The 19,701-nt window shown below is 43.6% G+C and overlaps 1 protein-coding gene across 3 annotated transcripts in view; it reads left to right on the top strand.

Moving 5' to 3' along the window:
• Positions 1–19,701, top strand: part of scai (suppressor of cancer cell invasion) — a 223,721-nt gene that overhangs the window by 179,684 nt on the left and 24,336 nt on the right. For all 3 annotated transcript variants that reach the window (XM_070862672.1, XM_070862671.1, XM_070862673.1), the window contains one exon: positions 18,848–18,920. In XM_070862672.1, the coding sequence (XP_070718773.1) occupies positions 18,848–18,920 (73 nt within the window). The remainder of the gene's footprint in view (positions 1–18,847; positions 18,921–19,701) is intronic.

Consider the following 19,701-nt stretch of genomic DNA (forward strand, 5'->3'; position numbering starts at 1 on the left):
ATTAGCGTCCTCGACCAGGCCAACATCCCCAGCATTGAAGCACTGACCACACTTGATCAGCTCCGCTGGGCAGGCCACATAGTTCGCATGCCAGACACGAGACTCCCAAAGCAAGTGCTCTGCACGGAACTCCTTCACGGCAAACGAGCCAAAAGTGGGCAGCGGAAACGTCACAAGGACACCCTCAAAGCCTCCCTGATAAAGCGCAACATTCACACTGGCACCTGGGAGTCCCTGGCCAAAGACCGCCCTAAGTGGAGGAAGTGCATCCGGGAGGGCACTGAGCAACTTGAGTCTCGTCGCCGAGAGCGTGCAGAAATCAAGCGCAGGCAGCGGAAAGAGCGTGCGACAAACCAGTCCCACCCACCCCTTCCCTCAACAATTATCTGCCCCACTTGTGCCAGAGACTGGTTCTCGTATTGTCTTGTACAGCCACTTAAGAACTCGTGTTAAGAGTGGAAGCAAGTCTTTCTCGATTCTGAGGGACTGTATATGATGATGATGATAGTTTCTAAATTGCTTGCTCCAGCCTTTGGGAAAGATCAGGTCGTTAATGTCAGAAAAACCAACAGTGTGTGCCTGGATATATATTCCTTATGTTTGATATCCTCCTCGCTGTGTCCTACTGTCGCATATGTATTATCTTCTCAATCCAGCTGGGCTTCTTTAACTTGAAGTCTACTAGAAACATAGAAAATAGGTGCAGGAGTAGGCCATTCGGTCCTTCGAGCCTGCACCGCCATTCAATATGATCATGGCTGATCATTCCCTCAGTACCCCTTTCCTGCTTTCTCTCCATACCCCTTGATCCCCTTAACCGTAAGGGCCATATCTAACTCCCTCTTGAATATATCCAATGAACTGGCATGATCTTGGGGAACTCCACAGGTTAACAACTCTGAGTGAAGAAGTTTCTCTTCTTCTCAGTCCTAAATGGCTTACGCCTTATCCTAAGACTATGTCCCCTGGTTCTGGACTTCCCCAACATCTGGAACATTCTTCCCGCATCTAACCTGTCCAGTCCTGTCAGAATCTTATATGTTTCTATAAGATCCCTTCTCATCCTTCTAAACTCCAGTAAATACAGGCCCAGTCGATCCAGTCTCTCCTCATATGACAGTCCAGCCATCCCTGGAATCAGTCTGGTGAACCTTCGCTGTACCCCCTCAATAGCAAGAACGTCCTTCCTCAGATTAAGAGACCAAAACTGAACACAATATTCCAGGTGAGGCCTCACTCAGGCCCTGTACAACTGCAGTAAGACCTCCCTGCTCCTATACTCAAATCCCCTAGCTATGAAGGCCAACATACCATTTGCCGCCTTCACCGCCTGCTGTACCTGCATGCCCATTTTCAGTGACTGATGAACCATGACACCCAGGTCTCGTTGCACCTCTCCTTTTCCTACTCTGCCGCCATTCAGATAATAATCTGCCTTCGTGTTTTTGCCCCCAAAATGGATAACCTCACATTTATTCACATTATACTGCATCTGCCATGCATTTGCCCACTCACCTAACCTGTCCAAGTCACCCTGCAGCCTCTTGGCATCCTCCTCACAGCTTACACCGCCACCCAGTTTAGTGTCATCCGCAACTTGGAGATATTACACTCAATTCCTTCATCTAAATCGTTAATGTATATTGTAAAGAGCTGGAGTCCCATCACTGAGCCTTGCGGCACTCCACTAGTCACTGCCTGCCATTCTGAAAAGGACCCATTTATCCCGACTCTGCTTCCTGTCTGCCAACCAGTTCTCTATCCACATCAGCACATTACCCCCAATACCATGCGCTTTGATTTTGCACACCAATTTCTTGTGCGGGACCTTGTCAAAAGCCTTTTGAAAGTCCAAATACACCACATCCACTGGTTCTCCCTTGTCCACTCTACGAGTTACATCCTCAAAAAATTCCAGAAGATTCGTAAAGCATGATTTCCCTTTCATAAATCCATGCTGACTTGATCCGATCCTGTCACTGCTTTCCAAATGCGCTGCTATTTCATCCTTAATGATTGATTCCAACATTTTCCCCATTACTGATGTCAGGCTAACCGATCTATAATTACCCGTTTTCTCTCTACCTCCTTTTTAAAAAAAGTGGTGTTGCATTAGCTACCCTCCAGTCCATAGGAACTGATCCAGAGTCGATAGACTGTTGGAAAATGATCACCAATGCATCCAATATTTCTAGGGCCACTTCCTTAAGTACTCTGGGATGCAGACTATCAGGCCCCGGGGATTTATCGGCCTTCAATCCCATCAATTTCCCGAACACACTTTCCCGCCTAATAAGGATATCTTTCAGTTCCTCCTTCTCACTAGACCCACTGTCCCCTAGTACATTGGGAAGGTTATTTGTGTCTTCCTTCGTGAAGACAGAACCGAAGTATTTGTTCAGTAGGTCTGCCATTTCTTTGTTCCCCATTATAAATTCACCTGAATCCGACTGCAAGGGACCTACGTTTGTCTTTACTAATCTCTTTCTCTTCACATATTTATAGAAGCTTTTGCAGTCAGTTTCTATGTTCCCTGCAAGCTTCCTCTCATACTCTATTTTCCCCCTCTTAATTAAACCCTTAGTCCTCCTCTGTTGAATTCTAAATTTCTCCCAGTCCTCAGGTTTGTTGCTTTTTCTAGCCAATTTATATGCCTCTTCCTTGGCTTTAACACTATCCTTTAATTTCCTTTGTTAGCCATGGTTGAGCCACCTTTCCCGTTTTATTTTTACTCCAGACAGGGATGTACAATTGCTGAAGTTCATCCATGTGATCTTTAAATGTTTGCCATTGCTTATCCACTGTCAACCCTTTAAGTATCCTTTGCCAGTCTATTCTAGCCAATTCATGCCTCATACCGTCGAAGTTACCTTTCCTTAAGTTCAGGACCCTAGTTTCCGAATTAACTGTGCCACTCTCCATCTTAGTAAAGAATTCTACCATATTATGGTCACTCTCCCCCAAGGAGCCTCGCACAATAAGATTGCTAATTAGTCCTTTCTCATTACACATTACCCAGTCTAGGATGGCCAGCTGTCTAGTTGGTTCCTCGACATATTGGTCTAGAAAACCATCCCTAATACACTCCAGGAAATCCTCCTCCACTGCATTGCTACCAGTTTGATTAGCCCAATCAATATGTAGATTAAAGTCGCCCATGATAACTGTTGTACCTTTATTGCACACATCCCTTATTTCTTCTTTGATGCTGTCCCTAACGTCACTACTACTGTTTGGTGGTCTGTACATAGCTCCCACTAACTTTTTCTGCCCATTGGAATTCCGCAGCTCCACCATACCGATTCCACATCATCCAGACTAATGTCCCTCCTTACTATTGTATTAATTTCCTCTTTAACCGGCAATGCCAACCAACCTCCTTTTCCTCTCTGCCTATCCTTCCGAAATGTTGTACCACGTCTTTGGAGCCATCTGGATAGAAAATTAATGGCACACGCTACGCAGAAAAGGCTAGAGCATTGACTTAATTTCCCAGATGTTACCAAAATGTCATAATTTGTTCATAATGTAGATTTCTCAAACCTAAGTTGTAAATGTTCCTTTCATTACAGATCTTTCCAAAAAAATGCAGTCTTTAAGAGGCATGGGAATTGTGAACACATTCTGTGGGCTAATTAATATGAAAAAGTTCAGAGGGGGAGCAGATGGCAGCTAAAATTTGATGTCTACCTGCAGAATAATGAATTCCATTATGAAATGTGCAGTTTAGGACAAAATAATGGACTAGATTTTGTTCTCAACGGCGAACGAACAGCACCAGCCATTCACTACATTTGCACTTGTCCGCAGACTTACTTTGGGATTTTGCACTGCAACTTACTGTAATTGGAGAGCCATTTCTGCACAGCACCCTCTGCGACCTGTGTGAACAGGGAAAGCAACAGTGTATCTCCTTGACCAATCAGATTGAACTTTTGTTAATGAGCAGTGCAGAGTCTGAACCAGGAAGTGTCGGTTTGAATATTTAATTCGATGTCAAATCCGGTGCATAAAGTGAAATAGAGAGAGGGAAAGAAAGACTGGATTAAGAAAGAGAGAGATAAGAGACAGAGGATTAAAAAAAAATTATTCATTTTTTTTTCCCTCTCCAACAATAATTAAATCTGGAGCAATGAGGCTCCACACTTCTAAGAGTTATTTTCAGAGCTAGATTGGTTGTTTGGCAGCAATGAAGACTTACCACCCTGTTAAAAAATTTACTTGCACTGAATTGGACAAGCCCTAAAGTTTTATTGGGCATATATCACATAAGTACCTCAACATCACACGAGTCTCTCGCCGAAATACCAGTACAGCACAGCTTCTGAGCCAGAACTTCCTGATTTCCACGTTTAACTGAGCAGGTGCGGCCGCAGGAAGTTGCTGTCTGATTTGGTACTTTAATAATGGTGAGTGGTGTTGGCCTCCCCACTCTTTCTGCAACAAAATCTGGTCTAATACGTTTAAACCAGTGTTTTGGAAAATAATTTTTTAAATTAAATTAAATTATATTCCAGGATAAGCTTTTATCAATGAGTATTTTAAAAATAGGTACTCCAATATTGTATCTTTTTACAGATTCAGAAGTTAAACGTTGATAACGTTTGCTTGATAGCTCAGTTGGTGTGTTAGGCATACCTTCCAGAAGATCCCAGGTTTGATTCTCACTTGGTGCTAAGTTAGCTGATCTGAGCCAGGGACTACAACTGGCTGCAGTGACGGTGACTGTGCGATATGGAGGGGAAAAGCAGCCAGAGTCCGTTACTGCCCCTGATTCATTGATCCCTGATGGAAAGCGCTTGTATCGGGTAAAGCCAGAATTAGGCTCAGCTGTGATGCATTTTATAGTAAAATAGCCTGCCAACATTCCATGTCGAGGCATTCAATATTCAATGTACTTATCAACTTTACAGGAGAAAATTATACAAACATCATCATCATTATAGGCAGCCCCTTGAAATGGAGGAACACTTGCTTCCACTCTAAAAGTGAGTTCTTAGATGACTGAACAGTCCAATACAGGAATTACAGTCTCTGTCACAGGTGGGACAGACTGTGGTTGAAGGAAAGGGTGAGTGGGGAGTCTGGTTTGCCGCACACTCCTTCCGCTGCCTGCGCTTGATTTCTGTATGCTCTCGGCGACGAAACCCGAGTTGCTCAGCGCCCTCCCGGATGCTCTTCCTCCACCTAGGGCAGTCTTTGGCCAAGAACTCCCAGGTGTCGGTGGGGATGTTGCATTTTATCAAGGAGGTTTTGAGGGTGTACTTGAAACGTTTCCTCTGCCCACCTTGGGCTTGCTTGCCGTGTAGCAGTTCCGAGTAGAGCGCTTGCTTTGTGAGTCTTGTGTCGGGCATGCGAACAGTGTGGCCCGCCCAACGGAGCTGATTGAGTGTGGTCATTGCTTCGATGCTGGGGGTGTTGGCCTGATCGAGGACGCTAATGTTGGTGCGTCTGTCCTCCCAGGGGATTTGCAGGATCTTGCGGAGACATTGTTGGTGGTATTTCTCCAGTGATTTGAGGTCTCTATTGTATTTGGTCCACATCTCTGAGCCATACAGGAGGACCGGTATCACTCGCCCTGTAGGCCATAAGCTTGGTGCCAGATTTGAGGGCCTGATCCTCGAATACTCTCCTCCTCACGCAGTATAATAGGCTGAAAATTCTGGCCTTGCCGGATCTGTACGAAGTGCGCACGGACCTGGCGAGGCTTCTCATAAGGCAGTTTTTGGGGCGCAATGTGCATGCGCCGAAAACTGGCTTTTCTGATTGGTCTAGATTTCTCTTGACTGATCCTCTGCATCCCCGGGAGAAGGATATTCGCGCAGGAGAGATTGGGCTATTTGCCCAACTCATGCCCAGCGAATGTCCTTCAGACTTTTACGCTTGGTAAAAGCAGGCGCATAGCTTACTATTACCAGCGTAAGAGTTTTAAAACATATAAAAATTAAATTTAAGCACTCACTTTTATATTAAAAATGCTGTCCATTAAAGTAAGTTTATTTTTAACACTATTAAAACACATTTAAAAAAAAATAAATTCCCCCCAATTTTTTTTTCTAAAACATTTAATTTCAATTAATTTTGATTATGCGAGGTATTCTATTTATTTATTTGTTTATTTATTATGCTGTGTTTCAATGTTTTATGGGATTTTCTCATTGATAGTAATGGGAGCCCATACAAATAGAGCTCCCATTTTTAGCAATGAAAATACTGCATAGTGATTGGTGGTCCAGGCCCACGTGACTCCAGCTTCTCCGTACGTACCTCGAAGACGGGTCCCCATGCGCTGCACAACGAATCTAGGCCTCCGACTGGGATCTTGCATTTCTCTGGGACCAATGGGTAGATTCGTAGATTTTATTCAGGTCGGAGGTGTTTATACGAAGGAAGCCTCCGACCGCAATTTTACCTCATTTTGTTTTAACTTTTAAATCTACTTTATTACTTGCATAAAAACCATGTTGATTGGGCTTCTGCATCCCTTAGTTCAATACCTTGTCCATAATGTGTATTGAAAGAGATTGATGATTGTCAACATTTGAATGCTTGTTTAACCCATCTTCTTTTAATCTGTCAGTAATGACTATTTTGTGACCTATTTTATATTGCATGTTGTTCTTTGTTTTGATTTGCCAAATTACATCCACTCACCAATAAAGTTTTATCAAACTTTGGGTTTCTACTCAGATGGCTACACATGGCTGCATCTGCACCGTCCTGCAGTGAGACTGTTGATAACCTGCATGTAAAAGATTGGGACCTGAAATTCTTGTTAGCACAGGACTACTATTGGGGTTGAAGTGTGGAAAAAGTTCTTGCCTTTCTGCAATTTGAACGTGAAGTCTGAAAAACCAGCTCTGAGGAAATTTTCTTTACCCAGAGGATGGTGGGGGTCTGGAACTCACTGCCTAAAAGTGTGGTAGAGGCAGAACCCCTCACCAGATTTTAAAAGTATTTGGATGTGTATTTGAAGTGCCATAACCTACAGGGCTACGGACCAAGAGCTGGAAAGTGGAATTAGGCTGGATAGCTCTTTATCGGCCGTCGTGAGTGTTTGCTAGTGCTGTTGGGGAGGAGTTAAACTAATATGGCAGGGGGATGGGAACCAATGCAGGGAGACAGAGGGAGACAAAAAGGAGGCAAAAGCAAAAGACAGAAAGGAGATGAGGAAAAGTGGAGGGCAGAGAAACCCAAGGCAAAGAACAAAAAGGGCCACTGTACAGCAAAATTCTAAAAGGACAAAGGGTGTTTAAAAAAACAAGCCTGAAGGCTTTGTGTCTTAATGCAAGGAGTATCCGCAATAAGTTGGATGAATTAACTGTGCAAATAGATGTTAACAAATATGATGTGATTGGGATGACGGAGATGTGGCTCCAGGATGATCAGGGCTAGGAACTCAACATCCAGGAGTATTCAACATTCAGGAAGGATAGAATAAAAGGAAAAGGAGGTGGGGTAGCATTGCTGGTTAAAGAGGAGATTAATGCAATAGTTAGGAAAGATATTAGCTTGGATGATGTGGAATCTATATGGGTAGAGCTGCAGAACACCAAAGGGCAAAAAACGTTAGTGGGAGTTGTGTACAGACCTCCAAACAGTAGTCGTGATGTTGGGGAGGGCATCAAACAGGAAATTAGGGGTGCATGCAATAAAGGTGCAGCAGTTATAATGGGTGACTTTAATATGCACATAGATTGGGCTAGCCAAACTGGAAGCAATACGGTGGAGGAGGATTTCCTGGAGTGCATGAGGGATGGTTTTCTAGACCAATATGTCGAGGAACCAACTAGGGGGGAGGCCATCTTAGACTGTGTGTTGTGTAATGAGAGAGGACTAATTAGCAATCTCATTGTGCGAGGCCCCTTGGGGAAGAGTGACCATAATATGGTGGAATTCTGCATTAGGATGGAGAATGATACAGTTAATTCAGAGACCATGGTCCAGAACTTAAAGAAGGGTAACTTTGAAGGTATGAGGCGTGAATTGGCTAAGATAGATTGGCGAATGATACTTAAGGGGTTGACTGTGGATGGGCAATGGCAGACATTTAGAGACCGCATGGATGAATTACAACATTCCTGTCTGGCGTAAAAATAAAAAAGGGAAGGTGGCTCAACCGTGGCTATCTAGGGAAATCAGGAATAGTATTAAAGCCAAGGAAGTGGCATACAAATTGGCCAGAAATAGCAGCGAACCTGATGACTGGGAGAAATTTAGAACTCAGCAGAGGAGGACAAAGGGTTTGATTAGGGCAGGGAAAATGGAGTACGAGAAGAAGCTTGCAGGGAACATTAAGGCGGATTGCAAAGGTTTCTATAGGTATGTAAAGAGAAAAAGGTTAGTAAAGACAAACGTAGGTCCCCTGCAGTCAGAATCAGGGGAAGTCATAACGGGGAACAAAGAAATGGCAGACCAATTGAACAAGTACTTTGGTTCAGTATTCACTAAGGAGGACACAAACAACCTTCCGGATATAAAAGGGGTCAGAGGGTCTAGTAAGGAGGAGGAACTGAGGGAAATCTTTATTAGTCGGGAAATTGTGTTGGGGAAATTGATGGGATTGAAGGCCGATAAATCCCCAGGGCCTGATGGACTGCATCCCAGAGTACTTAAGGAGGTGGCCTTGGAAATAGCGGATGCATTGACAGTCATTTTCCAACATTCCATTGACTCTGGATCAGTTCCTATCGAGTGGAGGGTAGCCAATGTAACCCCACTTTTTAAAAAAGGAGGGAGAGAGAAAACAGGGAATTATAGACCGGTCAGCCTGACCTCAGTAGTGGGTAAAATGATGGAATCAATTATTAAGGATGTCATAGCAGCGCATTTGGAAAATGGTGACATGATAGGTCCAAGTCAGCATGGATTTGTGAAAGGGAAATCATGCTTGACAAATCTTCTGGAATTTTTTGAGGATGTTTCCAGTAAAGTGGACAAAGGAGAACCAGTTGATGTGGTATATTTGGACTTTCAGAAGGCTTTCGACAAGGTCCCACACAGGAGATTAATGTGCAAAGTTAAAGCACATGGGATTGGGGGTAGTGTGCTGACGTGGATTGAGAACTGGTTGTCAGACAGGAAGCAAAGAGTAGGAGTAAATGGGTACTTTTCAGAATGGCAGGCAGTGACTAGTGGGGTACCGCAAGGTTCTGTGCTGGGGCCCCAGCTGTTTACATTGTACATTAATGATTTAGACGAGGGGATTAAATGTAGTATCTCCAAATTTGCGGATGACACTAAGTTGGGTGGCAGTGTGAGCTGCGAGGAGGATGCTATGAGGCTGCAGAGTGATTTGGATAGGTTAGGTGAGTGGGCAAATGAATGGCAGATGAAGTATAATGTGGATAAATGTGAAGTTATCCACTTTGGTGGTAAAAACAGAGAGACAGAATATTATCTGAATGGTGACAGATTAGGAAAAGGGAAGGTGCAACGAGACCTGGGTGTCATGGTACATCAGTCATTGAAGGTTGGCATGCAGGTACAGCAGGCGGTTAAGAAAGCAAATGGCATGTTGGCCTTCATAGCGAGGGGATTTGAGTACAGGGGCAGGGAGGTGTTGCTACAGTTGTACAGGGCCTTGGTGAGGCCACACCTGGAGTATTGTGTACAGTTTTGGTCTCCTAACTTGAGGAAGGACATTCTTGCTATTGAGGGAGTGCAGCGAAGGTTCACCAGACTGATTCCCGGGATGGTGGGACTGACCTATCAAGAAAGACTGGATCAACTGGGCTTGTATTCACTGGAGTTCAGAAGAATGACGGGGGACCTCATAGAAACGTTTAAAATTCTGACGGGTTTAGACAGGTTAGATGCAGGAAGAATGTTCCCAATGTTGTTGAAGTCCAGAACCAGGGGTCACAGTCTAAGGATAAGGGGTAAGCCATTTAGGACCGAGATGAGGAGAAACTTCTTCACCCAGAGAGTGGTGAACCTGTGGAATTCTCTACCACAGAAAGTAGTTGAGGCCAATTCACTAAATATATTCAAAAGGGAGTTAGATGAAGTCCTTACTACTCGGGGGATCAAGGGGTATGGCGAGAAAGCAGGAAGGGGGTACTGAAGTTGCATGTTCAGCCATGAACTCATTGAATGGCGGTGCAGGCTAGAAGGGCTGAATGGCCTGCTCCTGCACCTATTTTCTATGTTTCTATGTGAACACAATGGGTTGAAATAGCCTCCTTCCGTGCTGTAAATTTCTACGATTCAGTAACAGTGTGCTCCTCAGCTACAAGGTGCTTTGGTACTCAGCCAACAATTCAGGTGGCAACCCTTGAACAACTGCAGTCCTGCTCTACTGGCTATGTTTGGGTTACTTAATTGTCTAAAAGTGTGTTCAATTTTCAACCGCATGCAAATCTGAGGCACTCTTTTTAGGATTTCGAACTACAGCTCAATAGCCTGTTGTCACTTTCTGTTGAGCATCCTTGAGTGATGTATTCATTTTCAAGGCATATTTTTCAATATATATGTTGTATGTGTTGCAGTTATTGTTTGGATCAAGTAATGCGTTATTTTGCATATATTCTATAGGGGCTGTGGTACCTGGATCTGAATTAGATGCTGAACTAAATTATGAATTGGTTGTTCTTTTGTACAGGACCTCCTTCAGATTAATATTAAGTCACTGTCTCCTTGGTGGTACTTGGGGATATTTTCTCAAGTGATTAATGGTGGGCGAGTTCACTTTTATCTTTCTAGCATGTGTCTTGTTTCTCACACACAACTGGTCAGTAACCTGAATTACCTTGTGCTATCTAATCTAAAATTCAACTCTGAGGCAGGTTGCCAGAGAGTGCATTATTCTGGGCAATAAAGTACTATCCTTTATAGGAATTAGTCATATATAAGGGTTGTATCCCGTATAAATTTCTGAACTAAAGTAAACATTGTAACACCCTTTTTGGGTTTGTTGCCAGCATTTCTACATTACTGCAGGTAAATAAAAGACAAGTAATTGGTCGTCTGATGCCATCCTATTTTAACTCCGATTTCTGAACAATAAAATAAGAACGTAAGAAATAGGAGCAGGAGTAGGCCATACGGCCCCTCGAACCTGCTCCGCCTTTCAATACGATCATGGCTGATCCGATCATGGACTCAGGTCCACTTCCCCGCCCGCTCCCCATTACCCCTTAATCCGTACCTGCTGTTCAAAACAAAATACTGAAACAACAAATTCACTCTGTCCTTGTCAGAAATCATCTTTTAATCAGCACTATGTTTAGTTGGACTATTGAAGGATATATTGTATGTATGTAGAAATATATCTTTTCAAAGGTAAAATAGTGTCTGATTATATAGTCAATGTTGTGCATTTCACAGCTGCTTTTTTCAAAGAAAATTTGTCCAAATGTTATTAGCCATGGTATTTGTTTTAAATGGGGTTGCATCTACAATCTTTCTACAGTTAGAAAATGCATTTATCTATTGTTCATTACATGCATCTGATTACCTGTGGTACAGTATTTAAAGCACATTAGCGCCCTCTGGTGCTTGACTATTGTCATAATATTATGGCAAACAGATAATTATCAAGAATAATGTATTGCCGGCAACCTATCTCTGACTATTTGTTCTTCAGAAAAATACCATTCTGTTCTTTCTGAAATTTTCCTTTATACCTTTTGATAAATTTTCATAATCAAGGTGCGAATGTTTGAGCTTAGAAGTAGAACATTTTGTTTTAGACATCCAGTGTCTGTATCGAGCACTTGCAGGTGAGGTATGGTACAGCAGGACTCCTAAATGTATTTCAACCCTAGCCTGAAAAGAAGAGCTCACCTCACTTGCCGTTGTATATTTTCCATCTGTCTTTATAACTTCTGTGACTGAGATTGTCCATTTAATGCTGACTTCTGGATCATTTTGTGCGATAGACTGTGCCCACTAAGAACTTGGTTGAGACTCCGTAAACTTGCTTCATGCAGGACATTTACATCTGATTGTGGAAAGACTTTCAACCCATCAGTCTTCGTTGGTATGAAGTCTAGTTCCTAGAAGTAAAAGGGCTGTGTGCTAGCTCATTGTGCCTTCTCAAATTGAAATACTTTTTATTGTGGACTAGAATTTCTATGATTGCACAAGCACCTTTTCATGCAGTTTTTGTGAATACTTTGTCGTGCAGAGCCTAATTTCAATAAGCGTACAGGTCTTGGAATCAGAACTATTATTTCATTAACTATGAAAATACAATGGGATGGGGAAAATCGAGGTTCTCGATTTTACCCCGTTGCATCCTTTCGGACAATAGTGTAGGCCTTCCTGTTACCATCGTGATGTGGTTGGTTAATAGGAAAGGCACTTGTGGCAAGTTTGTCTGAGTTATTCTGCCCTCTGGATTATACTGGGATTCACTTATAGCAACTGTCTGATACAATTAATAAAATTACCCAAATTATTAGGAGAGACTTGAGATTCAGATACTGGGATTTTTTTCACTGGAGTGGAAAAGGTGAAGAGGAGAGTTAATAGATGCTTTTAAAATGATGAAATGTTTTGATGGAGTGAATAGGAATAAATATTGTTATATTAATTATGAGGAATAACTGGGGAAAAAAACCTGGGCTCTTCTACTTGGAAAGAATGTGATCTTTTAGTGACGACATCAAAAACCGATGTGTTGAAACTTCTCTTTCCCCATCCAGTGTAACTGTAGAGTATCAGCTATGTTGCATTCATTGTTGAGGATTACATTGATTTGATTACACAGCAGCTTTCAATATAATGCGCTTAAGGGGAATTAGTGTAATCTTTTAATGGTAAGTAGTAAAATACTTGCTTTGAACAAAGCCATAAGGCATTTAATTTCTCAATAATAACTTCAAATTTGCTATAATCCTGGCATACAGGATTAGTGACTAGAACAATCACTTACTTTCTGATTTCTGCTTCTTTATGTAAATGAGTATCTATAAACTTTTCTTTTTTGAATGTTTATCTTTTTAAGATACATGCTTTCATCTTTTTACTGGTGAAGGTTTTGTTTTTCCTATATTTGTGACTATCTGCTCAATATCTCCTATTGAGCTGACACATCTGGACCAAGAAAACTTGGTGTCCTTGTAATCAGGAGACCAACTGAGTCGTACCTTGCAACTGTTCAACTGACTTCCAGCAGGTTTTACAGTTTCTGTACTTTGTAGGTGAAGTTTGGAGCAGAGAAATTGAACCACAAGCGCGAGGCAACTTCCCCACTGATTGGAGTGAGGAATTTTCCTTTATCTGTGAATGCAAATGTTGAATGCTGGTAATTGTACTGTATTGTATCGTGCAGCTGTGCATTGATGGCATATCCAGAGCTTCTAAGATAAGAGTCTGCAGTGTGTTACTGGACAGTAGCAAATGAAGTAATTGAGATCGTGTTCATAAGCAAATCCTGATGTATTACAGCCTTGGAGCACTTGAATGAATTGTTCATCAAACATGGAAACAGGCTCGGTTTTTGCAGTCGCCGTTCATTCCACTTACACTTGCCAACAGACTTTTTGTGGGCCTTTACACTGATTTGCGGTTATTAGTGAGCTGGAGCAGTACAGTGCCCTCCATAGGAGGTCTGTGACCTGTGAGAACAGGGCAAGTATCTCCTCACCAATCGGATTGAAGAATCCTTACTAAAACACGCAGGCTGCGATTTTGCTGCTGCTCAATGGACGGGATGGGTCAGCTGTGAAATTTAAAATGATTGACCAAGGGTTGGGAATCTTCTGTCAAAACGTACACACCTGCATTGCCCGATGTCGGGTCTGCCAACAGTGAGCAGACCCAACGGGCAGCTGCGGGGGGACCCAATTCAAATCATTAGTGGCTTGTTTGAAGCCACTTAACAAGCTTTTTTCCCCCCAGCTTTTTAAAATTAATCGGTCGCCCACCTGTTTCCTGCTGTGCCTAGACCTTGTCTGTGAAGTTGAGGCGGGAAGTCACTGGCCATTGAATCAGCTGATGAGTTGACAGCTTCAAATGTCAAATGGAAATGCTCAGCTGATTGAGAAATTTTCCCTTAACCACTAGCTTCTCTAAACTGCATTTCCACTCCAGATTCAGAATGCTGCAAGTCTTTATACAGGTCTCCATCCAATCTGATCTCATTACCTCTCCCACCGTTGACAGATCACTTCTGTCAACTTTACTTTACCTGCCTTCTATTCCATCAGCATAGGTTCACTTTATACTCTCTTACCTTGGTCCTCAGAATCTGACCACAATCAGCCTCAACACCGGTAGCATCAACAACCTCACCCACCTTCTCCGCAATCACCTGATGCTGCACAGGGCCTCAGCACCTGACCACATTGCTGCCCAGGACGCCAGGGATGGCCTTGCCATGGCCACATTTACTTCACTTGATGCTGTACACCCTGACTGCCACATGATGCACCAGGTTGGCACCACTCCACACCAACAACATAAAGGATCCCTACAATACCCAAGCCCATTCCTGTTGCACTCATCAGCAATGCGGGAGGTACCGTTCTGTCTCCCCATTCACTGCAACACATTAAGCTACTTCCAAAGGCGCGCACACATCTCTCCAAGAACACAGTGTTGAAAATAAAAGTTTCAATGTTTGACAACACATTAACAGAAACTTTACATAAGCATTGGCTAAATGACCCAAGTGCCTACCCTTGTGTGTTGTTAGCTGGTATGATTGGACTAGAATGAGAGAAAGTGTGAGGGGTGGCTAGTGAAATGGGAAAGTGATAATGTAGATAGAGGGGTGGGTGTTGGTGCAAGGTAAGTTGGTGTGAGTAAGGCTGTGCAGGAGTAGGGTAAGGAAGGCAGAGTGATGGGGATATGATGAGAGGGACAGCAGGATGAGATTGAGTGTGGCTTTACAGTAACATTTCGTGATCTACTGAAAATCACTGAAAGGTTTGCGCCACTGCAGCCTGGTCCTCCTGATGACATCCCTGCTTGTTCCCTCCTGTGCAGTGTGCAACCAGGCTGCGTTGGTCTTCTGGGGAGATCTCTTCCACCCATTGGAAAGGATGAGAACCTCCCTGATTGCTGTGATTCCCTCCATAAGCATATGGAGGGAGTCATGGGAGAGCTTGGATGGAGTCATGCACCTTTGTACAGCGCTGGTCAGTGTTTGCAGCACCTCTGTTGTAGAATACTGACAGCACAAATGTCAAAGTAAATTTGTGCATGGTCCCTTTTAAGGAAACCGGCTGATGATGCATCATCAAATGACGTCATCAGACCCACTTCCTTCAGTTGACCGTGAAATTCGCTGGACAGGCTTAACAGGCCTAATCAGGAGAAAGTCATGTCAGAGGCTGCGATGGAGCCAGCAGCAGGGCCGCGACCAGCCACCGACGTTGCCCGCCACGGACCCGCTGAGGTAGGGAAAATCGCGGCCACAGAGTCTAAACTAGGAAGTGCAAGTCGGAATAAATTCAATGTAAAATCATGTACCAAAAGTAAAATAGAGGGGAAAAGGATGGGATTAAGAGAGAGAGATAACGAGACAAAGAAAACATTCTTTTAAAAAGTTAACTTTAAAAAAAAAAAAAATCTCCAGCAATAATTAAAATCCGAAGGAACGAGACTCCACACTTGTAAAAGTTAATTTTTAGTGCTGGAGAGGTTGTTTGGCAGTACTTACGATTTACCATGCCATTTAAAAATTCACTTGCACTTGAATGGACAAGCTATAACTTTTTCTGGTGTATCTAGTGGGCAAGTACTGCAACTTCATGCCGTTACATGAATTTGAATTCCAAGTTTCTCGGCAGAGTACCGTCATAGTGAAGCTTGTGGAGGAGCGGGGCAACTCAGACAGAAACTTCCTGATTTCCGCGTTCAACTGTGCGTGTGTGGGTGCTGGAAGTTGCTGTCTGATTCACTCGTTAATGATCATGAGGGCTGAAGGCCTCACCATTATTTCTACTGCAAAATCCAGGCCATCATTTCATATCCATTCAGCTCCCACATTGGTTGTGATTTGGCAAGTAGTGATATCTGGATTTATTTTACTGACTGCTGGAGAATTATATAGTGTCTTTCTTAAATATCAAAGTAGGTTTTTTTTTAATGAAAAAGATTTCTGGGAACAACAGAGATGGGAAGTTTTTGCACCCCTTCAAGTATCATATTCTGGTTTCTATAGTGACCACGACAAACAGGAGAGACACACCCTGAAGTGGAGGTCAATATACAGCAATAAAACCTTGTTGCAGGAGAGCTGGGAGGGGGAAAGAGATGGGTAATACACAGGGTAAGTGAATAAAGTTGACTGGCAATTTACCAGGAGGATGATTTGCTTGGCTTCTGCAAAACATCTGCACAATGAGAAAATAGAAGTCCTTCTGTTATCAAGGAATACAACAGCAAAGCTCCAGTAGTTTATGGAAATAATGCTGTATGTTGGCGCATGTCTTGTGTTGCTCTTAATCAAAAATAACAATTGTCAACCTATGTTTTGTTGTCTTCCTTCTGTCCTGCTTCTTCTCTCTCTAGTGCTCAGACACTTTCATTGTTGCCTCTGTATCTTTGTCAAACTCTTATTCTTCATTTCAGTAAGTCTCTCTCTGACTATATGTATCTGACGTGTTCTTTTGTTGATTTACTGAATTTCAATCTTTTACATCTTTTTTGAAAGGCATGACACGCAGCGTTGCAACCAATATATGTCTTAGAACAAAAGCAGTGCTAGTGACAGTTACGAGATGCCATTTCCAGGGGAGAGTAAAGACCTGATTGCCAGAAAATATAACCTGTTGGAGGGCCAGCATAGAGGGAGAGGGAGAGGGGGAGAGAGAGAGAGAAGTGGAGAGAGAAAGATTGACTCACTGGAGTCGGAGAGAAGGGTCCTGATCAATGTCCCCTTTAAGCTTCGCGGCTGGACACTGCTCTGGAGGGTCACCAGCTTTTAAATGGAAAAAATGCGCTTGTGCAGAATTTTGAATGGGCTGCGCAGCCCGTTAAAAATGAGAAGGAACATTGATCCTGATCCATTTCGGGGAAGAGAGCGGATCGCGACAGATCTGATTCACCATATTGCACGAGGGTGAAGAGATAGCGGAGAGACCCTTTTGAGGGATTTCATGACCAGTGTGGTAAACCTTTTACTTTTGTTGGAATTATTTACAACTTTCACATCTCCCACATTGGGTGTTAAATTGGGGTTTGTAGACTTGAATTTTCCCAAACAGAAACACCAGATACACTGTTGTGCATGGAGAAAGAGTCAGACTGAACACTGTGAGCTTAAAGTAAAGTGTGACTGTAGTCTTTTATTGCAGGTCTCCAGAGTGCCTCCCCAACCTATGAAGCCTCCTTAAATATCTGTGCTCCCAAGGGATTATGGGATCTCTTGGGACTCCAGGGGATGAGCCCTCTGGTGGCTATACAGAGTAAATACAAGTCCAGATACAAAACACACTCACACTCAGATCATTTATTTAACCACTAATACACAAATTAAATATGAAACCCAACGAGAGTGTCCTTGAGTCTTCCAAGTGCCTGATGGCCAAACCAACAACCACTTGAAGTCTGTTGACTCTTTAGAAGTCTTCTCTCTGTTTGACTAGGACGCCTAGCTGACTGCAGTGGAAAAGTTAGATATTGTATTAGTTCTTATATTCTTTGGGGCTGAAATTACACATCACACCGGTTGGGGGCGGTAACCTTTCCGAGGCTGCATATTCTGCGCCCGACTCAGAACTCCCGCCCCGGAAGCGAAATTGGGCTTACCGCCCCTGACAGGAAGTGGAGCTCAATGTTGAACGCTCCACTTCCTCTCTGGGCAGGATCGGCGGCGCTCCCGGGTGAACATTGGTGCGCTGTGCGGCCTCTCCACCTGGCGCTGATGCGTTCCACGGGCTCTCCCCTTCCGTTAAAGAGGAAAGCCGCTGTGAGCTCTGCAGGCCTTTTGATGGGCCTCCACTCGGCCACTGGGGATGCGGGGTGCCATGGCCGCAGACCGGCACCGAAAGGGAAGGCGAACCTAAAAAAATGGCGTGTGTCGGCGTGCACCTCGCCTTTAAGTTTCGCCCCGTGATCGGCGTGCGGCCCGGTTCTCAACCCATGAGTCCGGCGCTGACGTTGCCCGCAGCAGCCTCACGGAGTGCTGCCCAATGTTTGCCGCGAGACGAAAACTGGCTACCGCAGGGTAAGAAGGGGTCACCGCACTCGCCGATGATGTCATCAGCGGAGGCACAGCGGACCAGGGTGCTGCCAGCGGGTGCCCGGCGCTACTGCTTTCGCGCCTCCATTAACTCCCGCGCAATTTCGCGGGAGCCGGTAGCCACCAGGAGGCACTAATGGGAGGCACACAACAGGGGAGTTTCGCCCCCTTTGTGTCCACACTTCCTTCGTGATTCTCACATGCACATCTCAATGGTTCCTTCAGCTGTGTCTATACCCGTTGTTGCTTGTGGTTGGTTTGGAGTTTAGTGGGGTTACCTCATCATGAATGTTACTCACCGTTGTTCAGTGGTGTCTTATCTCAAGACTGTACCAGTCTGTTCTGCTGATCCCATAGCAACCCAAGATTTGTCCTTGGTGTCTTTGACTGACATAATATCTGTTAAACTTTCCTCTATATTCCTGTTTCACAGCTTGCAGTTAATGTGGTTTATCATTTGTCTTGTTCGGGATTTGTTCCCTTCACTTTCCATCCATTAACAATGTTGCTGGACGTCACCCGTAATTCATGGTGTTAATTCAGAAGCTGCAAATAATAAATCCCAACAGCTTAAATAAAAGTGCTGTTGTTTTGTAATACATTATCTCCATATTTTCTTGTCAAATGTATTGCCCTCTGCTGTACCATTTCTGAAGAGCAAGATCAAGAAATGCAGGTTAAAAATTATAATTTTGCTTTTTGTTGCAGAACTTTATCAACTTATTTGGCCAGCCTTTAGTTTGCCTGCTTTCTCCAACAGCATACCCCAAAGGATTACAAGGTATGAACATATTTAAACACTAATACAAAAGCAAAATACTGCAGATGCTGGAAATATGAAATAAAAACAGGAAATGCTGGAAATACTCAGCAGGTCTGGCAGCCTCTGTGGAGAGAGAAACAGAGTTAACATTTCAGGTCGCTGACCTTTCGTCAAAACTGGAAAAAGTTAGAGACGTAACAGATTTTAAGCAAGTGCAGGGGCAGGGAAAGGGGGGGAGGGGAGGAAAGAATAAAAGGGAAGGTCTGTGATAGTGTGGAAGGCAGGAGAGATGAAATGAAAAAAGGTCTGATAGTACAAAGCAAAAGGAGATGGTAATGAAACAAAAGATGAGTCTAGAAGAGGTTTAAGTGGGAATGGCAGAATCATCGACAGCTGCCAAGTGAAAAAAATAGGGATAGAGGTTATGGTCTGAAATTGTTGAACTTGATCTCGAGTCTCGAAGGCTGTAAAGTGCCAAATCAAAGGATGAGGTGCTGTTCCTCGAGCTTTATGTTGAGCTTCGTTGGAACAGTGCAGGAGGCCGAGGATGGAGAGGTCAGAGTGGGAGTGCAGTGGACCTGAAACCTTGCCTCCATTTCTCTCTCCACAGGTGCTGCCTGACCTCCTGAATATTTCCAGCATTTTCTGTTTTTATTTTATATTTAAAAGCTGATTGGGGACATGACTTGATCATTATGCCACTTACATGGTTACTTAAAAGATGATTGTGCAATGCAGTATTACCATTATTTTCTCAATTATCCAAAGATGCAGTGTGATTGCATCAATATTGTGGACA

Source organism: Pristiophorus japonicus, chromosome 20, assembly GCF_044704955.1.
Source record: "Pristiophorus japonicus isolate sPriJap1 chromosome 20, sPriJap1.hap1, whole genome shotgun sequence".
NCBI classification, from domain to species: Eukaryota; Metazoa; Chordata; class Chondrichthyes; family Pristiophoridae; genus Pristiophorus; species Pristiophorus japonicus.